Source organism: Sapajus apella, unplaced genomic scaffold (genome assembly GCF_009761245.1).
Source record: "Sapajus apella isolate SASKATOON/1434 unplaced genomic scaffold, GSC_monkey_1.0 scaffold51, whole genome shotgun sequence".
NCBI classification, from domain to species: Eukaryota; Metazoa; Chordata; class Mammalia; order Primates; family Cebidae; genus Sapajus; species Sapajus apella.
Genome location: NW_022436991.1, coordinates 14,802,356 through 14,812,441, shown reverse-complemented (window position 1 = coordinate 14,812,441; position 10,086 = coordinate 14,802,356). Strand labels below are relative to the sequence as shown.

General features: G+C 51.9%; 1 protein-coding gene across 1 annotated transcript in view; it reads right to left on the bottom strand.

Annotated features, from left to right (window-relative positions):
- Positions 1-1,885, bottom strand: part of ATXN2L (ataxin 2 like) — a 14,451-nt gene extending 12,566 nt beyond the window's left edge. The window contains 1 exon segment of the mRNA XM_032243073.1: positions 1,587-1,885. Within this exon segment, the coding sequence (XP_032098964.1) occupies positions 1,587-1,885 (299 nt within the window).
- Between the last annotated feature and the right edge of the window lie 8,201 nt (positions 1,886-10,086).

Here is a 10,086-nt window from a genome sequence, read left to right as displayed (position 1 = left end):
AGTGTCTCTCCCCCCTTGGCCCCCGTGGCTGTGGTTTTATTGGGGGGCCCCCCCCCCCCTCTTTTTTTTTTTTTTTTTTTTTTTTTTTTTACATTTTTAGAAGAGATGGGATTTCTCTATGTTGCCCAGGCTGGTCTGGATCTCCTGGGCTCAAGGGATCCTCCCACCTCTGCCTCCCAAAGTGCTGGCATTACAGGTATGAGCCACTTCGCCTGACCAATCAATAAGATTTTCATCTTGTAGAGGAAGAAAAAAATAGGCGTTAAAAAGCCAGTAAACATATTTCCTCCAAATGCCAGTAAAAAAAGATCTCAATCAACAATGGTTGTCAATTGCTCTAACAGCCAACGAGAAAGGGGTCAGGGCTGCATGCTACCAACAGTTCAATGCTACAGATTAACCAAAAACCCACCCCAGCTGTGCAGGCAAAAGCTCCAGGAGTGCAGCTTCGGAACTACCTAGTCAGGCACGTTACCTCCCAAACAGGAAAGACAATCATATTTTCAGCAGCCTGACGCCTCAAACCTTGGGAGGAGGGGTATCCCCTCCACATCCCATTCCCTCGACCTCATGACTCATACCCGTTACCCACTCTGCGGATGTCACCAATCGCCAGGTAACCCTGCTCGTCGCTGGCTGATGTAACCGGCGGTTGAGGAGGGCGAAGAGGGGGCCGCTGGCGGGGCTGGGGGACAGCGCAGCCGCAAAAGCCATCCACCGAGAGGCATCGCCCGGTCTGCGACTGCGCACTAAGGCCCACGGGCCTCTTCGTACCCCCCCCACCTCGCGCGATCTGAGCCCACTGCGCCTGCGTGTGCCGCCACTCTCAATTCCATTAACACACACGCGCGCACAGGAAAAACTGAGCAGGGCGTCCACTACTCATGCACCACCACCAGACGAGCCCCTCCACGAACTCTCCCAGCCCCTGCCCTAGGTGTTCCCTGGACGCGCGAATGCCCGGGTCATGAGACAGAGCATCCACGCGCACGTACGGGAGGGGGCGCGCGCGCGCCAGAGGTTCCAGTCCCGCAGTCCTCCCAGTCGTCCCTCCTTCCGTCCCCCCGCCCACCTCGCTCCCCTCCTACTGGCCAGACCGGGAAAAGGGAGGCAGCAACCCGCTCCCAAGTCCCTCCCTCCCCATTGGCCAAACTGTGGGCCGCGCGCCCCCCTCCATTGGCTACAGCCGGGGACCCCTTCCCGCAGCAGACTCCCCATTGGCTAAAGCCGGGAACCGCGAGACCCTTCGTGGTAATGGAACCGGGGACCCCATCACCTCCTCGCCCCCCCCCCAACTCCCCGTTCCGACGGCACCGGCGGGATGCGCCCCGCCTCCCCTGAAGGCTGGGGCTGCGAGCCCTGACTAGGCCCCGAGAGCCGAGCACGGCCTGTCAGCGTTCCGGTGGCCGCTCGGGGACCCTTTCCCTACGACCTGTTTGGACCTGAGGGTACCCTCCCCCGGCTTCACGGGGGCTCCCCGCCCCGCCGGTGCGCCTCACAGTGCCGAGTTGGGGTACGCCCCGCCGGAACCGAGCCCCTGCCTCCGGGTGGCCGCGGCTCCCCCGCCCGGAGCCCACCCTCCTCACCTGGCGCTGCCGATGGTGGCGGCCCCCGGCCTCTCCTGGTGCTGCTGCGGCGGCGGCGGCTGCGGCGCCAAGATGCCTTCGGCTCCCCGGCGGAGCCCGCTCCCGGCAGCGGCCGCAGGCCCCAGGCAGGGGGAGGCGACCGCTGGAGGCCCGGGCGGAGCCGCGGAGGTGGCCAGCGGCCCCGGGAGCCCGCCGTTGGGAGGGCTGGTGCCCCCGGGGGGCCGGCGGGCCACGGCCTGTTGCGTGGGGGGCGGCTGCTGGGGCTGGGAGGGCTGTTGTGGCGGCTGAGGCTTCAACATGATGGCAGCGTCCGGAAGGGGAATCAGAGGGAAGGGAGGGAGAGAAGGGGCCGGGGCTGGGGCCCCGCCGAAGAGCGCGGGAAGCGAGGGGGATCGGGCAGCCGGGGCCCGCCGTTGGCGGGCGGGGGGAGCCCCGCGGTGTCGGGGGTGGAGAGAGAAGACCGCGGCGCGAGGAAGCGCCGCGAGGCGGAAGGGGAGGGGGTCTCGCGGGCTGGAGGAAAGCGAGAGGGCGCGAGCCGGGCTGCCGCGCGTGCGCGTCGCCGGGGCGCGGGGAGGGAGGAGCGCGCGGGCGGGAGCTCCCGGGGGGAGGGGCAGCCGGAGCGAGCGGTGGCGCTAGGTGCCGCGCACACCGGCGCGGTCAACTCCCGCGGTAGGAAGGGAGAGAATCAAGTCGGTGAACGTCGCACCCCTAGCCCTGGGAGTGGGTAAGGAGCGGCGCGGGCGCTCACGCGCGCCAAGGATTTAGGATCTCAAGATCTCAAACCGCCTTAGAAGCCGGCGGCCGCTGTCGCTTCACAATGAGCGTGTGAGGCGCTGGGGGAGGAGCCGAAGGCGCCAGAGGAAGGGCCGGCTACTCCGCCCATGCCGGCGCTGCGTCGCGATGCCTCCGCGGGAGTGTGAGGCGGCACGTCGTGCGTGAGGCTCTTCCGCCACTTGGGGGCCTTTGGGCGGAGCCTTAAGTGCCAAAAACCTATCCTGGGCTAGACCACCCGAGCGACTGCGCTTTTAGGCAGGTGGTATGTTTCGCAAGGAGCTACTCTCCACCCTGTTGGCTTTAAGTAAAAGACTGATGGGCATTAAAGTGATTCATTCGTTTGAGCGTGTTGATCTTTGCAGATAAATTTATGCCTCGTCCTAAATTATTGTAATTTTTATTGATTTTAACCAAAATTGTTCTTCCATGCTCGAGAATGAATCTTTAAACTGTAGTAACAAAGACTATCTGAAGGCCAAAGTTCTGAGTTGAAAATCCTCCACCCAACCCTACAAAGAAGGTAACATCATTCATTCAAAATGAATTGGGCATTCAGTTACAGGTTTTGGACCCAGGATAATTAAACTGCTGTCTGCTCTCAAGGATTTCACGCTGGTGGTGGATTCAGAGAATTGGACGAAATCTAGTAGGTGAAGCACAGGGCACTACAAGAGCAAATGGGAGTGACACCTAATCTTAATGCAGTATTGGGTGGCCAGATAACCAACAAGAGGGCCAGGGGCAGTAGCTCTCACACGTGAAATCCTAACACTTTGGTAGTCCAAGGCAGGAGGATCATTTGAGGCCAGGAGTTTGAGAACAGCCTGGGCAACGCATGAGACTTTGTCTCTACAGGAAATAAATTTTAAAATTAAAAAAAAAAGAAAAAACTGATAAGAGAGTAGGGAGATGGGTTTCTTTTTTTTTTTTTTTTCCCCCAGATAGAGTTTTGCTCTTGTTTCCCAGGCGGAGTGCAATGGTGAGATCTCAGCTCACTGCAACCTCCTCCTGAGTTCAGGTAATTCTCCTGCCTCAGCCTCCTGAGTAGCTGGGATTACAAGCTACTAATTTTTTACAGGCCCTGCTAATTTTTGCATTTTTAATAGAGATGGGATTTCACCATGTTGGTCAGGCTGGTCTCAAACTCCTGACCTCAGGTGATCCACCCACCCAGCCTCCCAAAGTGCTGGGATTAACAGATGTGAGCCACCATTCCTGGCTGGGAGATGGGTTTCTAGGCAGGGGAATAGGATGATCTGCCCGCTTTGGCCTCCCAAAGTTCTGGGATTACAGGTGTGAGCCACCGCGCCCAGCCAGAACTGAAACACTTTCTAGCCCCTCCACACCAAACACGTGCACACCTAGCTACAAGACTGCTTTACACTCAGAGGATCTCTTCTTGGTCTAACCATAAAATTAAAGGGGGGAAGAGGTAGTTATCCTGGGGTCAGGTTTTAAAGGCTGGCAATGCTCGTAAGAGACCTGGATATTATCCTTAAAGCAGTGGGGAGCTTTTTTAAGAAAGTGAAAAGAGGCTGGGCATGGTGGCTCATGCCTGTCATCCTAGTACTTTGGGAAGCTTGAGGTTAGGAGTTTGAGACCAGCCTGAGCAACATGGTGAAACCCTGTCTCTTCTAAAAATACAAAAATTAGCTGGGTGTGGTGGCATATGCCTGTAATCTCAGCTACTCAGGAGGCTGAGGCAGGAGAATGCCTTGAACCCTGGAGGCTGAGGCAGCAGTGATACCAGATCGCATCACTGCACTCTAGCCTAGGTCACAGAGCAAGACTTTGTCCCCTGAAAACAAAAAAAGAAAGTGAAAATAGGTCAGATTTACAATGTGAAGAATGGAGTGGAGCTGTTACATCCATGTGGTCTTAATCCCAGCGAAATTCTCAATGTCTCAATCTTTCTTCATTTAGCATTGAAACTTTCTTTTCTTTTCTTTTTTTTTTTTTTTTTTTTTTTGAGACAGGGTCTCTCACCCAGCACCCAGGCTGGAGTACAATCTCGACTAACTGCAACCTCTGACTCCCGGGTTCAAGAGATTCTCCAGACTCAGCCTCCTGAGTAGCTGGGATTACAGGTGCACGTGCCACCACCCCCAGCTAATTTTTTTATTTGTAGTAGAGACAGGGTTTCACCATGTTGGTAAGACTGGTCTCCAACTCCTCATGATCTGCCCGCTTTGGCCTCCCAAAGTTCTGGGATTACAGGTGTGAGCCACCGCGCCCAGCCAGAACTGAAACTCTTTCTAGCCCCTCCACACCAAACACGTGCACACCTAGCTACAAGACTGCTTTACACGGCCAGGCGCAGTGGCTCATGCCTGGAATCTCAGTACTTTAGGAGGCCGAGGCAGGCAGATCACCTGAGGTTGGGAATTTGAGACCAGCCTGACCAACATGGAGGAACCCCCATCTCTACTAAAAATGCAAAATTAGCCTGGCGTGGTGGTACAAACCTGTAATCCCAACTACTTGGGACACTGAGGCAGGAGAATTGCTTGAATTGGGGAGGCGGAGGTTGCGGTGAGCCAAGTTCGCACCATTGCACTCCAGCCTGGGCAACAGAGCAAGACTCGGTCTCAAAAAAAAAATAAGACTCCCTTACTGTTTGGGTAATAGTCTTTTGCCCTTCCTCACTCCTGCCTTCACATGTGCTAGTTACCCCTTCTGTGTGCTCGTCAGCAGTTTATTCCACTGTAGTCTAACAGCTCCTTTAATTGTTTTCCTGCTAATGTCAGCTCCCTAAGGATTGCGATCTTGACTTATTTCTTGCTCTGCGGTACCCAGCACACTGCAGGCAACTCAATGAAATATTTGTCAGGTGAGTGGATCCAAATGCTATTTTAAAGGCCTTCATGTCTCCTGGGTTCCCTAACACCGTCCACCTTTTTGCTGGCATTACCTGGACCACCTGGTGCCATGCCATCTCTCTACCCTCATTGTGAGCACTGAGCACTCTAACCTCCATCCACCTACCCCATCCAGCTCCACACTCAAATTCTAAGTTTTAGCCCTATGAAACTCCCTTCTCCATAGCTTGCCTTGCCCTTGCTAGGGGCAGCTAATTCGCATGGGGTCTGCAGCAACCTCAATTCTTGCCTCCTCAGAAGAAAGAATTCCACCAAGGGCCATAAGCCAGAGAGAGAGACAGGCAAGTTTCAGAGCAGGAGTGAACATTTATTAAAAAGTTTTAGAGCAGGAATGAAAAGGGAAGTAGAGATCACTTGGAAGAGGGCCAAGCGAATGACTTGAGAGATTCAAGTCCCTGGTTTGACCTTTGACTTGGGGTTTTACATGTTGGCATGCTTCCAGGGGTTTGCATCTCTTCTTCCCTGATTCCTCCCTTGGTGTGGGCTGTCCACATGCACAGTGGCCTGCCAACACTTGGAGGGACCACATGCACAGTGTGTTTACTGAAGTTGTGCGCATGCTCACTTGAGGTGTTCTTCCCTTAACAATCTAGCATTCCTGGAGGAAGGGCATATACCATTGAACTCCACCATTTTGCCTCTTGGTGCACATACTTGAGCGCACTTGCCCAACTTCTGAGATCTTATCGAGAAGCTGCTGATCACCAGTTTCAAGTGTTTTCCATCTTATTGGTAGACTGCCTTTCCCTCGTGCTGGCTGCAACCAATTACTATTTTAGAAATACAGTTTAACAACCCCCTGACCATCTCCTGATGGTTGCCTGACATTCCTGATGGTGGGGTTGGGGCAGCACTCCTGTCCTGCTCATTCTGACTAGCTACCTACTGTAACGCCCTTATACAAGCACTGACATAGAATTCTCTTCAAATTCCCTACTTTCTCATTCTTCAAGCCTAAGTGTCAGTTCTTTGGAACGTCCTCTGTTACTGAGTCCCTCCTCTGGGCCCTCCAAGCAGTGTGTTGTTTTGGTTTCTATTTGTCTTACCTTTCTTTTGGAGTTCAAGGTCATAAAGGGCATTTCTCTATCCCTCGTACCTAGCTCAGTGGGTGGCACCCCCCCTCTTTAAGTCATTGGGTAACAACTGGAATGTCGTCTTATTGTGTGCAGTTTAAAAATTTTATCACTATGATTAGATATGGAGTGATTTCCAAGATACAACGTTATGTAAAGAAAGCAAACTTCACTGGGCACGGTGGCTCATGCCTGTAATCTCAGTACTTTGGGTAATCTCAGTACTTTGGGAGGCCGAGGCAGGCAGATCACGAGGTCAGGAGTTCAAGACCAGCCTGACCAACATAGTAGAACCCCGTCTGTACTAAAAATATAAAAATTAGCCGGGCGTGGTGGCACACGCCTGTAGTCCCAGCTACTTGGGAGGCTGAGGCAGGAGAATTACTTGAACCCAGGAGGCGGAGGTTGTGGTGAGCCAAGATTGTGCCATTGCATTCCAGCCTGGACAACAGAGCAAGACTCCATCTCAAAAAAACAAACAAAAAAAGCAAACCTCAAAAGATTAAATTCTGTGCTACCTTTTGTATAAGGAAGAAGGGGAAATATGAAAACATAAATGTATCTGCAGGTTTTTGCAAAGAAAAACAAGGTATAAACCAGAAACTAATCAAATTGATTACCTGTGATGGGGGTGGGTGCGGGTAGGGAAAAATAATTGCTTGAGCCCAGGAGGTCCTGGCTGAGTGAGCCATGATCTTGCCACTGCACTCCGGCCTGAGCAATAGAGCGAGACCCTGTCTCAAAATAAAAACAAAACAGTATGGGGGAAAATGATGCATCTGGAATATAGACTACAAAGTATGATAAATTTCCTGAATGTTATGACTCTACTGTAGATATGAAAAGATATCTTCTTTTTTCTGTTGTTGAGACAGGCTCTTACTCTGTCACCCAGGCTGGAGTGCAGCAGTGGGGACTTTGGCTCATTGCAGCCTCCACCTCCCAGGCTCAAGTGATCCTCCCACCTCACTCTCCCATGTAGTTATGACTGGAACTATAGGTGTGCACCACCAAGCCCAGCTAATTTTTGTTTCTTGTTTTGTTTTTTTTTTTTAAAAAAAGATGGGGTTTTGCTGTATTGCCCAGGCTGGTCTTGAACTCCTGGTCTCAAGCTAACCACCTGCCTCTGCCTCCCAAAGTGTTGGGATCATAGGTATAAGCCACCTACCAGAGTGATTTTTGTTTTTGTGTTTTTTTTTTTTGAGACGGAGTCTCCCTCCCTCTTGTCACCCAGGCTGGAGTGCAGTGGTAAGATCCTAGCTCACTGCAACCTTCGCCTCCAAGGTTCTAGTGATTCTCCTGCCTCAGCCTCCTGAGCAGCTGGGATTACAGGCACCCACCACCACACCCAGCTAACTTTTGTATTTTTAGTAGAGACGGGCTTTCACTGAATTAGCCAGACTGGTTTCGAACTCCTGACCTCAAGTGATCCACCCGCCTTGGCCTCCACAAGTGCTGGGATTATAGGCGTGAGCACCCATGCTCAGCTCAGGGTGTATTCTTAGTAAATATACAAAGAAGTATGATGGGGCAAAGGAGTGTGATAGATGCAACCTACTCAAACGATTCCAGAAGGTTGGGCGCAGTGGCTCAATCCCAGCACTTTGGGAGGCTGAGGCAGGCAGATCACTTGAGGTCAGGAGCTTGAGACCAGCCTGGCCAACATGGTGAAACCCCCTCTCTACTAAAAATACAAAAAAAAAAAAAAAAAAAATTAGCTGGGCATGGTGTCGCGCCCTTGTAATCCCTGCTTCTTGGGAGGCTGAGGCAAGAGAATCTCTTGAACCTGGGAGGCGGAGGTTGCTGTGAGCTAAGATAGCGCCACTGTACTCCAGCCTGAGTGACAGGGAAACCCCATCTCAAAAAAAAAAAGAAAGTTTCCATAAAAGGATAGCTATAGATATATGTAAAATATGCACACAGAGAGAAAGAGAAAATGCAAATGTGGCAAAATATTAACAACTGGTGAATCTGGTAAATGTTACGCTGAAGCGCTAACCTTTTAACATCAAATTTGAAATTGTTTTCAAAATAAGAAATTTGCACGTAAATAGTAAAAAGTTCAAAGCTTTTGGAAATAAAACATTAAAATAGTAAAAATTGTTTAGGCACAGTGGCTCATGCCTGTAATCCTAGCACTTTGGGTGGCCAAGGCAGGTGGATCACTTAAGGTTAGAAGTTTGAGACCAGCCTGGCCAACATACTGAAACTCCATCTCTATCAAAAATACAAAAATTAGCCAGGCTTGGTGGCGCGTCTTTGTGGTCCCAGCTACTTGGAAGGCTGAAGTGGAAGGATTGCTGGAGCCCGGGAAGTCAAGGCTGCAGTGAGTAGTGATCATGTAACTGCACTCTAGCCTGGGCAACTGAGTCAGACGCTGTCTCGTAATAAATAAATAAATAAATAAGATGAGGGGTTCTAAACTGAAATGCCAGTCCACTGACCATGGAGGAAGCAAGAAATGGGAGTCAGTGTCATGAAATCCCTGGAGCAGGCTCTTCTCCCTCAAAACTCTTCCACTTAATCCAAGGAGACAGCTCTTCGCGTACCTCTGTATTCAAAATCTTTAGAAATGACCACCCTAGGCTGGGTGTGGTGGCTCACACCTGTAATCCCAGCACTTTGGGAGGCCTAAGCAGGCAGATCCCTTGAGGCCAGGAGTTGGAAACCGGCCTGGCCAACAAGGCAAAACACTGTCTCTACTAAAAATACAAAAATTAGCAAGGCATGGTGGCGCACACCTGTAATTGCAGCTACTCGGGAGGCTGGGGTGGGAGAATCTCAGCCCTGGAGGCAGACGTTACCATGAGCCAAGATTGTGCCACCACTGCATTCCAGCCTGGGTGAAAGAGCGATACTCTGTCTCAAAAAAAAAAGGAAATCAGTGTATCAGAGTATCTGTACTCTCATGTTTATTGCAGCACTATTCACAGTAGCTAAGATTTGGAAGGAACCTAAGTGTCCATCAACAGTTGAATGGGGGCGGGGTGCAATGGCTCATGCTTATAATCCCAGCACTTTGGGAAGTTAAGGTCAGAAGATCGCGTGAGCCCAGGAAGTTGAGGCTACAGTGAGCTTACTGCATGCCAGCCTGGGCAACATAGCAAAACTCTCTCTCTTTCTCTCTCTCTCTCAAAAAAAACAACCATGCAAAACAGGGCAGGGTGGCTCGTGCCTGTAATACTCTCAGCACTTTGGGAGGTGGGCTGATCACTTGAGGTCTGACCAGCCTGGCCAACAAGGTGAAACCCCGTCTCTACTAAAAATACAAAATTAGGCCGGGCGCGGTGGCTCAAGCCTGTAATCCCAGCACTTTGGGAGGCCGAGGCGGGTGGATCACGAGGTCAAGAGTTCGAGACCATCCTGGTCAACATGGTGAAACCTCGTCTCTACTAAAAATACAAAACCTTAGCTGGGCGTGGTGGCGCGTGCCTGTAGTCCCAGCTACTCAGGAGGCTGAGGCAGGAGAATTGCCTGAACCCGGGAGGCAGAGGCTGCGGTAAGCCGAGATCGCGCCATTGCACTCCAGCCTGGGTAACAAGAGTGAAACTCCGTCTCAAAAAAATATATATAGGCCGGGCGCGGTGGCTCAAGCCTGTAATCCCAGCACTTTGGGAGGCCGAGGCGGGTGGATCACGAGGTCAAGAGATCAAGACCATCCTGGTCAACATGGTGAAACCCCGTCTCTACTAAAAATACAAAAAATTAGCCGGGCATGGTGGCGCATGCCTCTAGTCCCAGCTGCTCAGGAGGCTGAGGCAGGAGAATTGCCTG